The sequence below is a fragment of the Bombina bombina genome, chromosome 8, assembly GCF_027579735.1.
Source record: "Bombina bombina isolate aBomBom1 chromosome 8, aBomBom1.pri, whole genome shotgun sequence".
In the NCBI taxonomy this organism is placed as follows: domain Eukaryota; kingdom Metazoa; phylum Chordata; class Amphibia; order Anura; family Bombinatoridae; genus Bombina; species Bombina bombina.
The window spans coordinates 41585502-41607257 of record NC_069506.1 but is presented as its reverse complement, the minus strand read 5'-3'; the positions used below and the strand labels follow the sequence as shown (position 1 = coordinate 41607257).

The following is a 21756-nucleotide window of genomic DNA, read 5'->3' as shown; positions in this document are numbered from 1 at the left end:
ATTGATACACTTTTTAAAGTATAACTATATATGGACCTGCATGGGCTTTGACATTTAAATGGACTTGTAACTTGTTTTTCTGCAATACATTGCACAATTACGTATCCTTTCCAATTTCTGTTTTCTAAAAGCAAATCCTAAAGCAAAATTATATCATATCCTACCTGTTAATGTTAGATATATAGTTTATCTGTTGCCTAGATTTTGGGGTTTTGATTTATTTTTAATAAAAAAAATGTAATTTTTGCTTTATTATTTGTCTGGTCTCATTTGAAGATATATAATGATAGAAATATAATAATCAAAAAAAGAGGAAAAAAGCAGGCGATCCCAGTATCCTTTTATAAATAAAAACAGCCTTTATTCTTCATATTAAAATGTTAACATGACACACACAATAAGAGTATCAGGTTTTACGCGTTTCAGCTAGGTGCCGTACTCATAAAACCAGGTTTTATGAGTACGGCACCTAGCCGAAACACGTAAAACCTGATACTCTTATTGTGTGTATCATGTTAACATTTTAATATGAAGAATAAAGGCTGTTGTTATTTATAAAAGGATACTGGGATCGCCTGCTTTTTTCCTCTTTTTTTTTTGATACCTACAACAAGGATTACAAGGAATCCTTTCAGATACCCTTTATCCTCAAGTAATATCCAGGCATCTGAGGGGGGATCAAGTGCTTCCCAAGCTACGGAGCAACACAGTTTTACGGGCGATATAATTTGGAATTCTTTAGCACATACAACACACTGGATTGGCTGACCACCCACCACGTGACCCAGCATATGGACTCTCATTGGCCGATTGCACCTAGAGGCAAACCGGAACCGGCTAAACGAAGAGCCGCACAGCTGTGGTAACTGCAGGAGCAGTACCCGATGAGCGGCGGCGAAAAGGATTAAGCCACTCTTTGAGAGTAGTCGACGAGCAGTTAGAGCACCTGGACGGCTCTATCTCCGCGGACAGTGGATACTCGCCAGACGAAAATTGTATGGTCGCTGTGGGTGAGTCACGCTTATACATTTCCTAAAGGAACAAACCATTACTATATATAGAGTGGAATTCTTTTGTACACAGTGTATATGTTTGATGAGTGCCACTACGCTATATCGCCTTTAATAGTTAATACGGGACTGTGGACTGCCATAAAACACATTCGGCTCACAAGGGTTAAACACAGTACTTTCTCTTTTCTAATATAATAATCAGTTATATTAATTGTAGAAAAAAAGAAAACGATAAGATAATTTAGGTGATTGGAATGAATAATGGTAATAAACTATATGCATTTTGTACGTGTTCTCTTCATCTCCTTTGTTCAAAAGTAAACCTAGGTAAGCTTAGGAGCCACAATACACTACTGAGAGCTAGCTGGACACATTGTGTTAGCCAATTACGAGAGACTTATATGTGAAGCTAGCTCCCACTTATATATTACTATTTCTGCGTGTATGTAGGTATCCTCTTTAACAAAGGATACCAATAAGCAAAGCAAATTTGATAACGGGTGTAAATTGGAATGTTGCATGATATATCTGCATCATGTAAGTGTAGTTTTGACTTTACTGTCCATTTTAAAAGATGGTTAGCGGCTATGAATGATTGCAAAATGGCTGTATCCCAAGCAGGACTTTATCTTTGTATTTAATTTATTTTGGACATTAAACAAATAGCTAAGATCAGTAATAAAAAAAATACATTCTATAACAAATAAGATTTAAAAATGTTGGCAGTATAACATTCCTTTAAGAACATATTAACAATGGTTGAAGTCAGGCATTTGAAAACCTTAGTCTTGATTGTGTGTGTGTGTGTGTGTGTAGAAAAAATAACTCATTGTGTAGGTCATTAACAAATCTAAACAGGCCAGAAGGCTTGTTTTTTTCCCACAGAACACCTCTGAATTACATTGTTTCCAATGCAGCAAAGGATTCTGGATAAGATATGCAAATGAGGTTCACAATGACACACTTTTTTACTTCAAGTCTGCTTTTCAGCAGATTCCCTTTACGCCAAAGCATCACTGTTCACACAGCTTATAAGCTTAGCTAGGGTTAGTTTAGTTTTGGAAGTAGAGGCGCAGTTCCTAGAAATCTCTTCTCTTTACTTCGATTGATCAGGACTTTCAATTATAATCCAGTCTAGCTTCATCTGTTGTCACAGATTTTCAATAAGAAATAAAGCTTCAGTCTTTAGTTTTCTTGGTGTGAACGTGGCTGAAAATAATAAACTTTCACTGGTATATGTTGTACTCAATGATGTAGATTATGTGCAATATACTCCGAAGAAAACGGAATCCAGCTCCTTACAAAGTGGTTATGGCGATTGTTTGGTAATTCCAAAAAAGCAGCAACAAATATTTGTTAAAAAACAAACATGTATTAAAACAAATCTCAATAGACGCAATAAAATTAGCTCTACGCGTTTCAACGAGCAAACTCGTTTTTTTCAAGAGCAGTGATAAAAGTTGAGAAAGTGCTTTTATGTATGTGTATATGTGTGTGTGTATATGTATGTGTGTGTATGTATGTATGTGTATATATATATATATATATATATATATATACACACACACACACACACACACACACACACACACACACACACACACAGAGAAGTGCACTCACAGGAATGAACAACAGGCTCAATACCATTGTTATCCTGTTCTATGGCGATTTACCACCTGGGTGCAGCTTTTTAGCCCAGTAATGTTTTTCACAGAGTAGAACTTTCCTGTAGTATATCAGTCTGATCCCGCCTATTACGGTCAGCCCAGTGCCGAAATACCAGGCAATTTCTCTCTGAACAAGGAACGCAGCAACCCCAGACGACTTTTGGCCTTCATTGGTCCTCGTCAGTGAGGTGTAGCTATATTCCTCTAAGCACAGGTGGTAAATTGCCATAAAACAGGCTGACAATGGTATTGAGCTGATTGTTCGTTCCCGTGAGTGCACTTCTCTCTGTGTGTATTTAGTCTCCCTATGGGAAAAAGGGGCAACCAGATGTGGACTCCTTGCTCAGTGTGCTTAGAGGAATATAGCTACACCTTACTGACAAGGCCCAATGAAGGCCGAAACGATCGTCTGGGGTTGCTGTGTTCCTTGTTCAGAGAGGAATTGCCTGGTATTTCAGCGCTGGACTGACCGTAATAGTTGGGATCAGACTGATATACTACAGAAAAGTTCTACTCTGTGAAAAGCATTACTGGACTAAAAGAAGTTACACCCAGGTGGTAAATCGCCATAGAACAGGCTAACCATGGTATTGAGCTGGTTGTTCATTCCTGTGAGTGCACTTCTCTCTGTGTGTGTGCGTGTGTGTATGTATGTATGTATGTATATATGTGTGTGTGTATGTATATGTGTGTGTGTGTGTATATATATATATATATATATATATATATATATATATATATATATATATATATATATATATATATATATATATATATATATACTGGAACTACAAAAGATTGAAGACTGCAGGATCAATTTCAACCAAGTGGTTTATTCAGGCATAAGTGATTGAACACTCAGTGGTATACAAGGTGAGGTATCATTGATCTGACGCGTTTCGCGCATGTGCAATGCGCTTCATCAGAGATCATACATGTGTGTTCAACAGGTGAGGTGATATACAAAGTGTTAACCAATCAGGAACGTTTTAAAATACATTTGACCAGGTGCTGGTGCTATTAAGCATATTGTGCCTGACTCATGAATAACAAATAATCTAGTTTGTGTTACAAGTGCAAATGGAGAAAATAAAAACTTTTTTGTTTATAAAGTGCATGCTTATTGTTGCTTACTTGCATAACATTCCTTCTCAACTGATAATAATCAGAAAGGGGAATTATACTTATATATGAGTTATGCACTAATATGTAAAGAAAACTACCTAATTGTGAAAAATAAAAATAAGAAGAGAATGGCGTGGATGTCTGTAGCTATGCCGCTGGAGTCAAGATTAATTTCTTAAAAGGAAAAAGAAAATTAATTAAAATGACAAACAATCAAATAAAATAAAATTGTTGGTTAATATTGATGGTAACAGCTGACGGTTACTAATGAATGTCAGATTTGATGGTTAGTGATTGAAAGAAGGAAAAATTAAAAGAACATTGTGTTTTGACTATTGGGATGCGGCCGCCAATTCTACTGAATAATAATATGTAGAACACTAAAGAACCATATACATGAGGAACTCATGTATAAGTTTAACACTAGAGGAGCTCATTAAATGTCTAAAAAAAAGGGGGGGAAAGGATAAGTAATAGAAAAATTAATTAAAAAGGTTTTTGCTTGTATATGACAAAATGAACAAAAGTAAAAAATTGTGTGGCTAAACAAATAATAAAACTTTATTTTTTTTCCTTTTCTTTACTTTACTGCTCTTCTATAAAAGCTACAACTTGTACCTCTATTAGTAATGTTTTTGCCTAATCTGCAGATGTCTAATAATCTATATATGATTTGGGCCGGCCTATGCAGTGTAGCTAAATGTAGAAGGGCATAAAATTCTTTTACGAATTATCTACCTACAGTCTACTCTATTTCCCTTCCAAGGAAGTAAGATATATAATCAAATTTACTAAATGAATCTGTGGATGAGTATCTACTTCCTATATTGGATATATCAACAACCTGGATGGGCTAAATTCATATTCAGACTTAAGTACTGTGACAATGGTCAAGTATATGATGACATGCTGGTTCACGATTGTTTGAAAGGGGGGCCAGGGTCCTAAGTATGGGCAAGTGTATGACAATGGGGGGGATGCACTGTGCCTCATCACTTGTCCAAAAATAAATCTAGGTCCTGTCTCTTATTGATGCCATTGGGATATTTGGTTTGAAGAGTAAAGATCCAGAATGCCTCTTGCCTAAGTAATTTACCCATTCTATCACCACCCCTGATGTCCCTTCTAATATGGTCAATACCTATGAAGTGAAACAAATGTTTTGTGTGTAGTCCATGAGTTCTAAAGTGTTTAGCGACTGGAGTTTTTGGTTTGTCTTCATCTAGGGAGAGGAGGTGTTCCCTAATACGGTCTTTTAAAAGACGAGAGGTGAGTCCTATGTATTGAGCCGAACATTGTAGGCATGTTATTAGGTAGATGACATAGGTACTGGTACAGTCTATTCGATGTTTGATGCGATAAGTAAGACCTGTTTGTGAGGATGTGAAATGCTCTGTTTTGTTGGTGTAATTGCAGCTTTTACAGATGTGACCACATCTGTAAAAGCCATTTGAGACAGATAGCCAGTTGGTAGATGTACTTGGTTTGTTGAAAAAATGTTTTTTGATTTTTTTTCGCCTATAGTAGGGGCCTTTTTAGCTACACATCTAATGTGTTTCTTGGTAATGTCTTGTAATTGGTTATCGCTTTGAAGTATCGGTAGGTATTTTAGGACTATGTCACAGATTTTATGGTATTGTTTGCTATAGGCTGTTGAAAACACTACATTGTTAGTTTGTGAGGTGATTTGGGTGGTTGTGTCTTTTTGTTTGTAAAAGCCTGAGAGTAGTTTTTTTTTTCTATCCATTTCACTGACCTTTTTGGCTGTTGATAATAAGAGGTCTTTTTTATAGCCTCTTTCTTGTAGCCTTGTAGTGATAAGGTTTGCTTGAATATTATATTCTTGGAGTTTGGAACAGTTCCTGCGGGCTCTAATGTACTGGCCTTTAGGTATGCCTCTGGTGGTGTGGCCCACATGACAGGAATCCGCTCTAAGGATAGTATTCCTAGATAGGGATTTTCTGAATATGGTGGTAGTTATATTTTTCTGATTACCTGCTATTAGTTGGAGATCTAGATATGGGATAGTGTTATCATCTATGGCATGGGTAAATTTCAGATTAAGATCATTGGTATTTAACCAGTCCACAAAAGAGACAGCACTGTTATGGCTGTCCTTGTTCCAGATGAACAGCAGGTCATCTATGAAGCGACCATACACAACTACTCCGTCTTCAAAGGGGAAGCCTTCACAGAATATATGGTTGAGCTCAAACCAGCCCATATATAAGTTTGCATAAGCGGGGGCAAATTTTGCCCCCATGGCTGTGCCACATTTCTGTAAATAAAAGCTTCCCCCGAAGATGAAGTAGTTGTGGGTAAGTAGGAACCTTGTGATTGAGACTAAAAAGTCAATGTATTCTATGGAGAAATTTGTGTACCTCATGATAATATTTTTCATGGCCTCTAGTCCCTTATCGTGGGGTATACTGGAATATAGGGCTGACACGTCAATGGTTAACCATTGATAGTCAGGATGCCATTCAACTTTCTCCAATTGTTGGAGTAAATGTGTACTGTCTCTTATGTAACCCGGAAGAGATGTTACTATGGGTTGTAGGATAGAGTCCAACCAGGCTCCTAGTTTTTCACATAGAGAGCCCATGCAAGCCACAATGGGACACCCTGGTGGGCTGGAAAGTGTTTTGTGGATTTTGGGAACGACCCTGAAAGTAGGTATCAGTGGGTCATCTATAAGAAGACGTTCAAAAACTTCACGTGTGATGAAACCCTCTTCCAGTGCCGTATCCAAAAAATCCACAAGTTCCCTAGTGTACCCAAGTGTGGGGTCTGAATTTAACTTAATGTATGTGTTGTCGTCATTCAATTGGGTATTGACTTCCCTGAGGTAATCAGTGGTATTAAGTACCACTACGGCTCCCCCTTTGTCCGCTTGGGTAATCACTATGTTGGGGTTGTCTTGTAATTGTTTCAAAGCCAGTCTCTCCATGCGAGAGATATTGTTAAATGTATTGTGTAATGTCTTTGTCTCATCATGTAATTTAATAATATCTCTTTGTACTGCTTGATACATTTCTATGCAGGGACTCCTAGATTGAATGGGGTAAAAATAGGAGTTATCTTTATTAGCCTTGCCGGTGTGTGCTGGAGTGTGTCTCTGATCATTATTTTGTAGGGATATGAGTGAATTAAAGGTACTTTGGTCTTTGTAGGTTAGTCCTATATTAGGGTTATTGGGATAGGGGTCTGTGATGATAGGGGAGGTGGAAGTGTTATCTGCATGAAAAAAGTGTTTCTTTAATGTGAATTTACGTACTAATCTGTTCACATCTACCATTGTAGAAAATACATCAAAGTCAGTGCTAGGAGCAAACGTGAGACCTTTATTCAAGATAGATATTTGTGCTAGTGAAAGAGAATGATCAGATAGGTTTATGACATTATCTATTTTTTCTTTGTTTTGGAGGCTGCCCTGCTGGGGTATCTATGTGTCTTGGCAGTACTTTTAGGTGTACTAGTCTGTTTTGGTGTTTTGACTAATGTGGCTAAAGCTGGTCTAGCTGTGTTGGTTAATTGTAATTCTGGGGGGACAGTTTGTTCTAATATTAAAGATTCTTGGCTGGTGTTGGTAGTTGCCTGACTGCATTCTGAGGTGCCTGCATCTGTGTCTATGCTTGAAAAAGTAACTTTCTTTTTCGTCCGATTGCGATGTCTGTTGCCCTTTGTCTTTTTTGATTTGCTGCCCCCTGTAGGTTTGTGTTGTTGCCATGAGTATACTATATTAAGATCGTAATCTTTTCTGTCTCTATTGTATTTGGATACTTTCCTATTGGATAAGTCTAAATCTAATTTAGATATAGTTTCCTCTAATTGTGCAGTGTAATCTTTATATTGAGTTGTGGTTTCAAATGGTTTGATAATGGATGTGATCTCATTAATTTGTAACAACAATTGTTCTCTTTCAGACTTTTTATGCCTCAGTAATTGATTCATTAGAGTCATTGAACATCTTGTTAAAGTATGATTCCACTCCTCCATGAATTCAGGTTTCTGTTGTGCAAAAGAAGGACATTTTTTCATGCGGAGGCCCCTAGGGACTTTAGCCTCTTTTACATACAATTCCAAAAATTCAATGTCCCACCACAGATTGGTTTCTTTGTATCTCAATTTTTCCAATTCTGAGAACAAGTGTGGTATATTATCTTCTTTGGGCTCTAGAGTAGGTGAGCTCCCTCCTTGTAAAGCTGATGCTAAAATGAGGCGGCGTTTTTCATCATTTATTACCCCTGTGGGAAGTGTGTGTGTAGCCTCATGTAGATCAGCCATATTGGTAATGCCTGTGTCTATCAAATAGTGCAACCATAGGGCTGTAAGCTAAGCAATTGGTTAAGAAAAAACAACAGGAGATGTACACAGTCCTAGGTTGTTAAGTGGTACTTGGCTAGAAAGGTTATGTGGAAGTCCTTATATGTAGCTGTTGAACAAAAAGCTGTATATTGCTTAGTTATTTGAGCCTCTCCCCTCTCTCTGTCTGGTCTGCTAGTAATTTGATGCGAGCAATCTTGAACAAAGTGAGTACTGTAGACGATACTGTGTCTTAAAAGCTGTGTTTGCGAATGCGGTATCAACTCACCAGCAAACGCTCTTAGTCCTCAATGCTGTATCTTTACGAATGCGGTATCAACTCACCAGCAATCGCTCTTTGTCCTCGCGGCGGTCCGCGCTGCTCTCTATTATTTCTGTCCCTTCGGAAGTACAGTCGTCCGGTTAGCTGTGCTGTGTGACGTCCTTGGGAAGCGCGGGTGATGCCGCGTCTGACTCCTCCTCTGTAGGTGACGTTGGTGCGGGAAAGTTACCCAATTGGTAGTTGCGGGTAGGAGCGCTTCTGTCTCTCTTCGTTGGGACGAGTATGTCTGCTTAGGTGAAAAAAAGAGGGTATAGCAAAGAAAAAAAAAAGAAAAAAAAAAATATATATATATATATATATATATAGTAAACAGGCAAAGAGAGAGGTACGCTTGCTCACAGTGGAATTGCTGGAAATCATGAATTTATTTGAAGACCAAATAAGTACAGGTACAGGTATACAGGGTCACAGTTAGGAACGCCTGACGCGTTTCGCGCATGCGTACATCGATGAAGCGCATGTACGCATGCGCGAAACGCGTCAGGCATTCCTAACTGTGACCCTGTATACCTGTACCTGTACTTATTTGGTCTTCAAATAAATTCATGATTTCCAGCAATTCCACTGTGAGCAAGCGTACCTCTCTCTTTGCCTGTTTGCATACTAGCGGTGGGGTTTACCGCTTTGATTCCGCTGCTCGAGCTGCAGTCCCGGCTAGGAATCAGTCTACATTTCCTGCTTTTCCACTACTCCTTCTCCAAGTGAGATCATCTACTTGAGCCGACAGACGCCTGGGGTGACGTAATAGGAAGACAAGCCGGATATCGCACACGCCAAGAAGAACACGCATACTGCACCCGCCCGGGAGGGCTTGCTTCGCCCATCCGAGAGGAAGTACAGCAGCGTGCCCAGGCATCCCACCGGACTAACGGAGGGTAAGACATCCATGGCATTCACAACCTGATCATCCCTGAACCCTAAGCACACACGGACAACCGTAGCAGGAAAACTTTTCTGACACCTAAGACTGTGGACACTACTTAACAATTAACTGTTTGTTTTCTACACACCCCTTCATTGGGATCATTTACTCCCCAGTTTTGAGGATTCTTTTGTATACGTGTAAGAAGAAACCGAGGGGAATCCTTAATCGGAACACACAATTCATTGTTATATATATAGTAGTCAAGTGTTTTTTTGATTTGCGCTGTGTATATGGCAAGTGTTTATTTTGCTTCAAAAAAGTTCCTCCTGATATAGTTCAATGGCTGCTAGTTTCTGAGTATTCCACTATCATCAAATGGAACATGAAATGTAGGGTGAAGAATGGGGTTTCAGAGTTCAGCGCACAAAGAATGGAGAAAAAACAAACAAAAACTAATTATGGTGCAGAATGTCAGCACTATAGCAATAAGGTAAAAAAGAGAGATAAAACTTGCTCACCTTTTTTAACCTCAAACATATGAGGTATGTTGGAAGCATGGGGGGGATGAAATCCCTCTGTGGTAAAGCTGTATTTTGACTTCTCCACTCTGGAGTATGGTGTAGAACTTTGTCTTTTATTTCTTGAAAGGCTTCTCCTCTTTGGAGTATGGTGTAGAACTTTCAATAGTGCAAATGGTATGTGTACAGCAAAAAGTCAGGTGTTAACAAACAAAATGCCTAACACAATGAGCTAAAAACAATACTCTCCTTATAAAGAAACGACCGCTGCCCTCTTTCAGTCTCTCCCCAGGGACTGTATAGACAAATGGAAAATGGAAATAGATGGCGCTGGTCTTGGTAAGAAATCACTTTCTCTAATAATAGAGAGAAAAGGACTTGATATACGTATTAAAATCCAGTGAATAATGTGCAGTATACTCACTCCTTAAGTAACATGAGTTCAGCTTGTGAGAAGTGTCTCTCTCTGTAATGATGGTGATGTGATTCCAAAGAAAGTATCAGCTGGGCTAGGAGTGGAATGAAAACTCCATCAACGGTGTATTAGACCATTCATAACAAATTAAGTAGTAACTTACTTATTGGATATAGTAAGTCCGGCTCATCACAGCAGAAAGAAAAAGGAAAGCAATCTCCTGTTGTATAAAAAACATATATTTATTTCAGCTCTACGCGTTTCAACGCACAAGCGTCTTTTTCAAGAGCAATGATAAAAGCAGGTAAAAGTTGAGCCGGACTTACTATATCCAATAAGTAAGTTACTACTTAATTTGTTATGAATGGTCTAATACACTGTTGATGGAGTTTTCATTCCACTCCTAGCCCATCTGATACTTTCTTTGGAATCACATCACCATAATTACAGAGAGAGACACTTCTCACAAGCTGAACTCATGCTACTTAAGGAGTGAGTATACTGCACATTATTCACTGGATTTTAATACGTATATCAAGTCCTTTTCTCTCTATTATTAGAGAAAGTGATTTCTTACCAAGACCAGCGCCATCTATTTCCATTTTCCATGGTGTAGAAATTTGTCTTTTATTTCTTGAAAGGCTTCTCCTCTTTGGAGTATGGTATGTGCTTTATGTGTGTAACCAGTTCACACACTGGTATTGAAGTTGTTTAAGGATCTCTATGGAGATTTTGCAATGCTTTGAAAATGATGTATCAGGGACACATTTAGTATCTGGTAAAAAAACAGCTTTATTTCTGTATTTAAAATAAATGGTAAAGAGAAATCCTCCTGGTGTTAGCCCACATGTAAGACAAACCGCGGGAAGTGAAGTAAAATCCGTTGAGAGTGGAAACAGTTTGCTGCAGGAAACTGGTGTGAGGGCAGCTAGCTCAAAAAGATAAGTAATCCGTGGAAACCGGATAATTGCAGAGGCTGTTTAAATACAGCTGATTGATAATCAGCTGTATTTAAACAGCCTCTGCAATTATTTGTTCCGGTTTCCACGGATTACTTATCTTTTTGAGCTAGCTGCCCTCACACCAGTTCCGAAACATCACAAAATAAACCTTTTTGTCACTGATGTCTGAAGACCAGAGTGTGCTTAATTCTACAATTGCTATCTGATTGCCATTACAGCACCTTGGCTGATACGGTTTGATGGTGGGAGTGCATACACATTACTATTTTGCATATATATATATATATATACACCCACACCCACATTAAAAAAATAAAATTATATATATATATATATATATACACACATTTTTTTTTATATATATATATATATAATTTTATTTGTTTAATGTGTGGGTGTGGGTGTGTATGTGTATGTGTGTATATATATATATATATATATATATATATATATATATATATATATATATATATATATATATATATATATATATATATATGTGTGTGTGTGTGTGCAGGAGGTATTGGCAACAAACCAAATATATATATATATATATATATATATATATATATATATATATATATATATATGTATATGTGTGTGTGTATATATATATATATATATATATATATATATTTTTATATATATTTTATATATATTTTTTTTATATATATATTTATGTGTGTATAATTTATATATTATTATTATTACACATCTGAAATACCTATATATTAACTGCATTCTAAATAATATAGTTACTTAATTTTGTTCTCTAGGACCACATCCAACTGGAAACATGTCCAATCGACACTCTGATCCTTCAGTAGGGGAGAAATCTTACCTTCTATTAGATAAAAAGAATGGTACAGATTTTAAGTTAAGTGCCAGGTCCACCTCCTCTCTGCAGCGGAAAAGTTTAGATGCCTTGGATAATGCCTCCTATTTGCCAGACCCTACTCCATCTCCTGTGGAAGCCCGCAGAATAATTCTGAGCACACAGAGTCCAGCTGCCCTAAAGGTTGGAACTCAACAAATGATCCCAAAAGGCTTAGCGGTAGCTACAAGGACCAAGGTTCCACGTCATCACAGTTTTGCTGCAACAACTTTTAGCAAAGATTTTGCTCGCAATGACCCCAAGAGGGTGTCTGCTCCAGATATTTGTTTGGACTCTCCAGAAGATGATCCAGATGTTGGTGGAACATTGAAAAGAAATCTAAGAAATCAGTCTTATAGGGCTGCTATGAAAGGATTTAAGAACCCTGAAGATGATGAACCGCAAAAGCCTATATCAACTTTAAAACCAGTATCTGAAGATCCAAATGCACCTCCCCCACGGAGCCCTGGTAGATCCAAGGTATGCATTACTAATCATTTATTAAACCTATACTATAATGTTATATATGGTTTTTTTTACTGCTTAAAGTGATGGCAAATCCAAGCGTATAACAAACGCTAGGATTTACCATCACTAAAAATATTAGTTTCTGTCATTGTTTCATAAAAAACGATGCTAAACTCATCCTATCTGTAAGGAAAGCACATCGCTAACACTGCGCCTCCGGCCGCCCACGGCACAGCGCAGTCTGCAATGAAGTGATGTTTACACCTCTAGAGCAATAGTCGTGCTAGGATGTAAATTAACATGCACGGCTATTGGTCTAGAGGTTGAAACGTCACCTCCTTGAAGAAAGCCCTGTGCTGTGGGTGGCTGGAGGCAATATACTTACCTTACAGATAGGGTAAGTTTTTAACATCATTTTTTTTTAATTTATTTTTTAAACAATGAGAGAAAAAAAGGCTATTGACCTAATATCAGCAATATTTAGCGTGGTTGTGATAATTCATTGAAAGTATTTAGTTTTAAGTGTTAATTTAAGTGTTTAATGTGAGCATGTGACAAGTCTATGTGTTTAACCCCTAAATATGGGTTAAACACATAATTAAAGTACCACAGAGAACTGCTGGTTCCAAGCAGACAACGCCAGTGAACCAATCAACAGTGGTAGTCAATTAAAGGAGAAAAAGTAAGTTTAAAGGGAATATAATAATTACGTTTGTTACTATATTTATTTTTGTTGTAGAAAACTTTTGGAAGAAAAAAAATGCAGAGGCACGCAGGTTCCTTCAAAGATGGTAAGTGTGACGTTTCATATTTTATTATTGATTAAGAACATGCATTGTGTGATGAGGACTACAAAGTAAAAGAAAATCAACGTAGCTGCTGATTGGCGGCTGCACAAATATGCTCCTTGTCATTGGCTCAACTGATGTGTTTAGCTACTTCCCAGATTTACATTGTTGCTCTTTGAGCAAAGGATACCAAGAGAATAAAAGCAAATTTGATAATATATTGGAAAGTTGTTTAAAATTGTATGTTCTACCTAAATAATGAAAGAAAAATGGAGTTTCATATCCCTTTTAATAATAAAATGTGTGTTTAAATGCTGAAACTCCCCTAATGTTGACAGTCTAAAATGAAAAAAAAAAAAGCATTTTTTTCCCTTTGGACCTAATTTAAAGGGAAAGTCTAGTCCAGATTTTTTATTGTTTAAAATGATAGATAATCCGTTTATTACCCATTCCCCAGTTTTGCATAACCAACACGGTTATATTAATACACTTTTTGCCTCTGTGAGAAAAAAAAAATCTACATTCAAAGCATTTCAATGGTAGAATGGATGTCAAGGAGGAAGAGTGATTTTGCCCATCCCTTGCATACATGTGCTCTCTCCTACATAACCTGCTCAACTGAAGAAATAAAACATGACAAGGTTTCTTGTTTTATTGGGGTAATAGCTGGATTAGTCATGATTGCAGACAAATCAAGTATTTCCTGTGATATTCACTTTTCACACACAGCTTTGTTCTCTTGTAGGACTTAATGGTACATAATCGCAACTAAAACAAATTGTACTCTGTTAAACACTGGCTTTATATTAGATCAGCTTCAGACTCATTGTCTGCCGTTTTCTTACTTAGGTATAATGACAATGTATTAATGACATCACATAGAAAGAGAAATTGCCCAAAGGCAGAGGCACTTTGTTGCAGTTAAACACCAGGAACCAAAGAGCCATGGCTCCTAAAATATTACTCCTAACTTATAACTTTATGCCAACAGGTAATGCGTTCATTATAAGTAACCTGTAAAGACCTTTCCTCTATGCAAAAAAACGGTTAACCCGTCAATATTCTGTCTTAGTCCTTAAAGGGACATGAAACCAAAAATGTTCTTTTTTTATTTAGACAGAGCATACAATTTTTAAAAAGTTTCTAATTTACTTATTTTATCAAATTTCCTTTGTTCCCATGGTATTCTTTGTTGAAGAGAAACCTAGGTAGCTGTCCGGTGCACTACATGGCAGGAAATAGTGCTGTCATCTTGTGTTCTTGCAAATGGATAACATTCTTACAAAACTGCTGCCATTTAGTGCTCCAAATATGTCCACGCTCCTGATACCAAGAGAATGAACATCATTTCATAATAGAAGTAAATTAGACAATTGTTTAAAATTGCATGATCTGTCAATCATGAAAGATAAAATTTGGGTTTCATGTCCCTTTAAGTTCAAATACATTTGTTAACCATCGCTTTATTGTTTGCATAGTTTGTATTCTAAAGTATACTGCATCCCCCCTCATCTTTCAGCAAGGTAGGAAATCTATCTATCTATCTATCTATCTATCTATCTATCTATCTATCTATCTGTAAGTCCTTTTAAATTATAGATTTATTACCCCCCAAGAGATGCAAATGACTAACTGTAAAAACTATTGCATATATAGTCACAATTCAGATAGAGTACAAATTAAAAACAAAAATCTAATTATCAAGTCAACCTCCTCATAGTTTTTAAAATCTTTCTATGAGAACATACTGAAAGACAGGGAAATATAGCATAACAGATAGAGGTCGATTTATCAAGCTGTGGCGGACAAAAGGGCACATACGCACCCCTGTCCACCACAGCTCGCCTCTGGCAGGCTGAATTCTGCTGCCGGAAATTCAGCCTTGCACACGAGTGCTATTTTGCGCTCTCGTGTGCAATCCCACCCCCTGCCCGTGCACAGCCAATCGCACGCGGGCAGGAGCTGTCAATATCCCCGGTTGGACGAGACCGGGGGAGATTGAAATTCGCCAACTAAGAGGTAGCGAAAGGTTAGGAAAGCAGCGATCTGATGGCCGCTGCTTGTTAAATACGGACTGCAGGTTACCTGCAGTCGTAGGGGGTCGAAGGCTGGCGAAAGCCTTTGATAAATCTACCCCATCGTGTAAATTAGAAGTTTAATCCTAGACAGGATGTCCAGCAGGTGGGTTTGGAAACATTGTGGTGGTTTATTACACATCTGAGTGGTAAACTGGAAAAAAATATTCCTGCAGAAGTACTGAAAAGATATCTTATAAATTATCAAAGTCTTTTGACATTTTAATGACATTCTTTAGCGAAATATATCCCCTACACTCAGTACTATCAAATCTTAAATGTGTGTATGTCATTCAGTTCTACACTAGTAATCTAGTCCTTTTTACATCGCTATAAAAAGGATAATGTGTTTAACCTTTTAAAATAAAAATAATTACCAATCAAAGAGATTATAATACTCAAGGCAAATCTGTAAAGTGGAATTTAATTTTGGCAGTTTTAATCCAAACAATGATAGGGAGTGTCCCTATATCCTAATTGTACACCTGTAAAACTTGTATTAAAAATTGAATAATGACAAGGTACTTGAAATGCTTGAAGGAGGGATACACTTATTGGAGTAAAATTATTATGTTTATCAGTACAATAAAGAGATGTCTTGTCATTTTAATGTTTGTAATTATGGGGGTTGAGAAATGAAAGCATAGAGCGTCTTTATTAGATAATTAAATTATATAATGGAGACATTTTTATATGACCAATAAACAAAAGCACAATTATTATTTTATTTTGTAATATTTGACTTTCCCTTTCCACAAAAAGTACAGTCTTTTTTAAAATTTATTTTTTTCATGAAAAATTACCATACCCTTTGAAATCTTACATATAAAAAAAGACAGTCTAGAGTATTTATTTGAATGACCAAAAGCTGAAAGTTCAACAAAAAGCTGTTATTTTTTTTTTAAGTAAAACATGAAACATTGTAATCATAATAATATACAACCTGGGAGTATATAAGGTAACTAAAATAATAAAACGATTACACAAATCCTACAAAAATAAATTAGAAAAACTAGAGCGTTCCACCAGTCAGTATATTTAACAAAACTGTATGCGTATAATTGTTCATAGAGAGGATTCAAAATACACCCTGTTAACTGGCTGATGGTGACTGCAATACACATATTATTATTTATATTGCCTGCTTTTACTGTAAAACACCTTTGAAAGGTATACTTGTACCACTTCTCCCTAGAAACACTGTATAGCATTCACTTAAAGTGTACAGTAAAGTCAAAATTAAACTTTCATAATTGAGACAGAGTGCGCAATTTGAAATAATGTTCCAATTTGTTTCTGTTAACAAATTTGCTTTGTTCTATTAGTATACTTTGTTGAAGGGTAAACCTGGGTTGGCTCACAAGACCATAGGAGCATGCTCAAGCACCAGCATTAGCAACAATGTTTGTGGAAATGTTATATATAGTTGCAAACACTGCTACCATAGAGTGGTAAATACATGTGCACGCTCATATAAGCCTACCTAGCTTTATTTTCTCTTACTTGGTGTATTCAGTCCACGGATTCATCCTTACTTGTGGGATATTCTCATTCCCTACAGGAAGTGGCAAAGAGAGCACACAGCAAAGCTGTCCATATAGCTCCCCTCAGGCTCCGCCCCCCCAGTCATTCTCTTTGCCGCTCTAACAAGTAGCATCTCCACGGGAGGGTAAAGAGTATGTGGTGTTAGATTTGCAGTTTTTATTTCTTCAATCAAGAGTTTGTTATTTTAAAATAGTGCCGGTTTGTACTATTTACTCTGAGGCAGAAAGTGATGAAGATTTCTGCTGAGAGGAAAAAGATTTTAGCATGTTGTAACTAAAATCCATTGCTGTTCCCACGCAGGACTGTTGAGTACAGGAGAACTTCAGTTGGGGGGAACAGTTTGCAGGCTTATACTGCTTAAGGTATGTTCAGTCATTTTTTCTAACAAGACCTGGTAGTGCTAGAAGACTGATAGAAACCCCATGAGGGAAGGTAAGCCATTTTCTGAGACACAGTATAGAATGATGGCTTCAGTTAAGGGCTTTAATACTGACAGACACTGTGATGGGCTAAATCGATTACTTTATTAACGTAATCTTTTATTTATTAAGTGTTTTTAAACGTTGGAAACACTTTTGGGGAATTTTTTACACCTGGCATTGTATAAGACAGCTATTCTGACTCAGAAAGGCCCCATAACTCTGGAGTGAGGGAGGAAGGGGCCTCATTTTCGCGCCTCTATTGCGCAGTTGATTTGCAACACAGCTCCACGCAGCTTCATGTGCAGAGCCTTTAGAGTTCAGAAGGACTTCAGGGAGGCTTATTTTACACCTGCAGATAACCCTAAAGGAAGGTAAAGCCACAGCAAAGACTGTGGCATAGTACTGTAGTGGGTTAAACTGGGTATTTACTTCATTTTGCTCCAGTTTGGGCATTAAGGGGTTAAACGATTTCAAAACTTGTGTGCAATTATTTCAAGGCATGAGGATCATGTGGTGAAAATTTCATTACGATCGGATGTTTTTTGATGATTTGGTAAAAAAGTGTATGCCTTTTATTATTTAAAGAGACAGGATCTTCTAATACAAGGTCCTTTCAAGCATCCAAATCTAGTTTCTCTGCAACTGACTGCTTGGAGATTGAACGCTTAATCCTAGCTAAGCGGGGTTTCTCTGAATCAGTTAAAGATACTCTGATACAGGCCAGAAAGCCTGTCACCAGGAAAATTTACCATAAGATATGGCGGAAATATCTTTGTTGGTGTGAATCCAAGGGTTTCTCGTGGAGTAAAATTAGGATTCCAAGGATATTGTCTTTTCTCCAGGAAGGTTTGGAGAAAGGTCTGTCAGCTAGTTCCTTAAAGGGACAGATATCTGCTCTGTCTATTCTGTTACACAAGCGTTTAGCAGCTGTACCAAACGTTCAGGCGTTTGCACAGGCTTTAGTTAGAATCAAATCTGTCTATAGACCTGTGTCTCCTCCATGGAGTCTAAATTTAGTTCTTTCAGTTCTTCAAGGGGTTCCGTTTGAACCTTTGCATTCCATAGATATCAAGTTATTATCTTGGAAAGTTTTGTTTTTAGTTGCTATTTCTTCTGCTCGAAGAGTTTCTGAACTATCCGCTTTACAGTGTGATTCACCCTATCTGGTGTTCCACGCAGATAAGGTTGTTTTGCGTACTAAACCTGGTTTCCTTCCAAAGGTGGTTTCTAATAAGAATATTAACCAGGAAATCATTGTTCCTTCTCTGTGTCCTAATCCAGTTTCCAAGATGGAACGACTGTTGCACAATCTTGATGTGGTTCGTTCTTTAAAGTTCTATTTAAAAGCAACTAAAGATTTCAGAAAAACATCATCCTTGTTTGTTGTGTATTCTGGTAAGAGGAGAGGTCAGAAAGCGACTGCTACCTCTTTCATTCTGGTTGAAAAGCATCATCCGATTGGCTTATGAGACTGCTGGTAAGCAGCCTCCTGAACGAATTACAGCTCATTCCACCAGAGCTGTGGCTTCCACATGGGCTTTCAAGAATGAGGCTTCTGTTGATCAGATTTGTAAGGCAGCAACTTGGTCTTCACTGCATACATTCACCAAATTTTATAAATTCGATACTTTTGCTTCTGCGGAGGCTATTTTTGGGAGAGAGGTTTTGCAAGCAGTGGTGCCTTCCGTTTAGGTTACCTGACTTGTTCCCTCCCTTCATCCGTGTCCTATTGCTTTGGTATTGGTATCCCACAAGTAAGGATGAATCCGTGGACTGAATACACCAAGTAAGAGAAAACAGAATGTATGCTTACCTGATAAATTACTTTCTCTTACAGGTGTATTCAGTCCACGGCCCGCCCTGATATTTAAGTCAGGTTCAAATTTAGTTTACAATAACTACAGTCACCACTGCACCCTATGGTTCTCCTTTTTCTCCTAACCGTCGGTCGAATGACTGGGGCGGCGGAGCCTGAGGGGAGCTATATGGACAGCTTTGCTGTGTGCTCTCTTTGCCACTTCCTGTAGGGAATGAGAATATCCCACAAGTAAGGATGAATCCGTGGACTGAATACACCTGTAAGAGAAAGTAATTTATCAGGAATGCATAAATTCTGTTTTTCAAAAAGTATACCAATAGAACAAGCAAATTTTTAATAAAAGAGGAAAATAGAAAAGTAGTTTACAATTGCATACACTATCTGAATCGTCAAAATGTAGTTTTGAATTTAATGTCAGAACACTCTACACAGTAATTGGTTTCTAATTGGCTAAAGCAAAAGAGACCAAAAACAAGAGTTCCACCAGGACATCTGCTCAGTTATTTATATTTGTGCCTATTTGTCCTCAGCAAAAGAGATAGAGAAAAAACATAATTTTGGAGGTTTTTCAAAGAGTGTGTCTGTGAACTCCAAATGATGTGATTTGTGCTAAAAAAAAGTTAAATGGTTTAAAAAAATTTGTTATACAGAGCTTTAGAAATTAGAAAATGCCATGTATATGTATGTGTATGTGTATATGTGTGTGTATGTATGTGTGTGTATATATATATATATATATATATATATATATATATATATATATATATATATATATATATATATATATATATATATATATATATATATATATATATGCACACACATACATCTATATATACATATTACACATATATATATATATATATATATATATATATATATATACATACATATCAATATTACTTTTGTATGATTTAGTCTATTTCTAATCTTTAACAAAAACAGAACAAAAGTTCCATCAGCCCTGTATATAAAGTAACCACTATGCCATTTAAACAAAGAACAGTAACACAAAGATGCAACACAAAAGTATTTTCAGACTTATGACTCACGGTACTGCTGTTGATGATGGCAAATCCCAGACGCTGGTTACTGCTACTCACAGCGGGTAGTCCCGTTCCATTGGAGACCTTGTTTCTCCTTGTGGCAAACAATCCACTCCTTCCGCCATGATGCCTCGCATTTGTAACCTACGGAGAGCCCTGTGGACAACTTCAATGACCGGATACAAATGCAAACAAACAGTATTCCAGACCGGCTCCTACCAAAGTTTAAAAAAAAAAAATCTTTATTGAAGAAAAATCATTTAAAACAGAGATTGAGGGGCGATATGATGTCACTGACGCATTTTTTTGTTTCCCCGTAATCATAGATACTCAAACTGCGTCTCCCTCTAAGCTTTTAAACCTTCTGAACAGGTGCAAGCCTCGATTTGATCCTTGAGATATATATATATATATATATATATATATATATATATATATATATATATATATATATATATATATATATATATATATATATATATATAGCCTTATTATAGTGTATTCACTTATCCAGTTACTTAAATCAGGCTCAATTTGCCTATCCCTGCATACAGGCTCCTTGTCTGCTTTATTTGTTTTTAATAACAATAGATATTTATTAATATTCATTTTTAAGGTTCTATCACATTTCAATACATCATAGCTTCTGGATATATGAAACATTCTGAATAACCTTGAGAGCATAAAACAGTTACTCCCAGTGATTTATAAGATCAAATACAGAGTTAATTTGGGTAGACGTGCCTGTAACTTGATAATCCAAAAGGCTTCCCTACGATAGAGGATTTTAGTTTTATCTCCACCTCTCTTTGGGGTAAGTACTCTCTCAATCTCCTGCCATTTAAATGAATTAACATTTTGTTCATGTTTATGAATAAAATGGGTAGCCATTGCTGAACATTCTTTACCATTATTTGTTTGTGTTCACTAATTCTAGACCTCACCTCCCTAGTGGGGAGGCCTAGGTACTGCATCTTACAGCAGACACAGGAAACCAAATAAAACACATAGCTCATTGGGCGATTCACACTTTGTAAGGTTGTATATTCATTGCCTGTAGAATAAGAAACAAATTTACTTGTAACCTGAATATAATCACAGGCTTTGCACCGTGAGCTCCCACATCTAAAGGTGCCATTGTGTGTTAGCCAAGAATTAGTAGCCCCTCCACTTTTTAAGGGCAACTTTGTGGGCAAAAGAATGTTACCTATAGATACCCCTCGTCTATAAGAGAACCTACACCCTTGCTTCATGATTTTCTTAAGTTTGTCATCAGCCAGCAAAATTGGGAAGAGTTTCCTTACAATATCACACACTATGGGGTACTGGTTGCTATATCTAGTGACAAAGGTAGTTTTGGACGAATCACTATTCATTATCCTCTGCTTATTCTTCAAAAGATTATTTCTTGAACAAACATCAGCTTGCATCTTTGCCCTTTCTTCTGTTATGTGTGATCAGTCCACGGGTCATCATTACTTCTGGGATATTAGCTGCTCCCCTACA

General features: G+C 37.0%; 1 protein-coding gene across 1 annotated transcript in view; it reads left to right on the top strand.

The window, feature by feature from the left end:
• ARHGEF16 (Rho guanine nucleotide exchange factor 16) overlaps window positions 1–21756 on the top strand; it is a 206553-nt gene that overhangs the window by 76686 nt on the left and 108111 nt on the right. The window contains exons 2-3 of the mRNA XM_053690341.1: window positions 11990–12567; window positions 13295–13346. Of these exons, the coding sequence (XP_053546316.1) occupies window positions 12010–12567; window positions 13295–13346 (610 nt within the window). The 5' untranslated portion in view covers window positions 11990–12009. The remainder of the gene's footprint in view (window positions 1–11989; window positions 12568–13294; window positions 13347–21756) is intronic.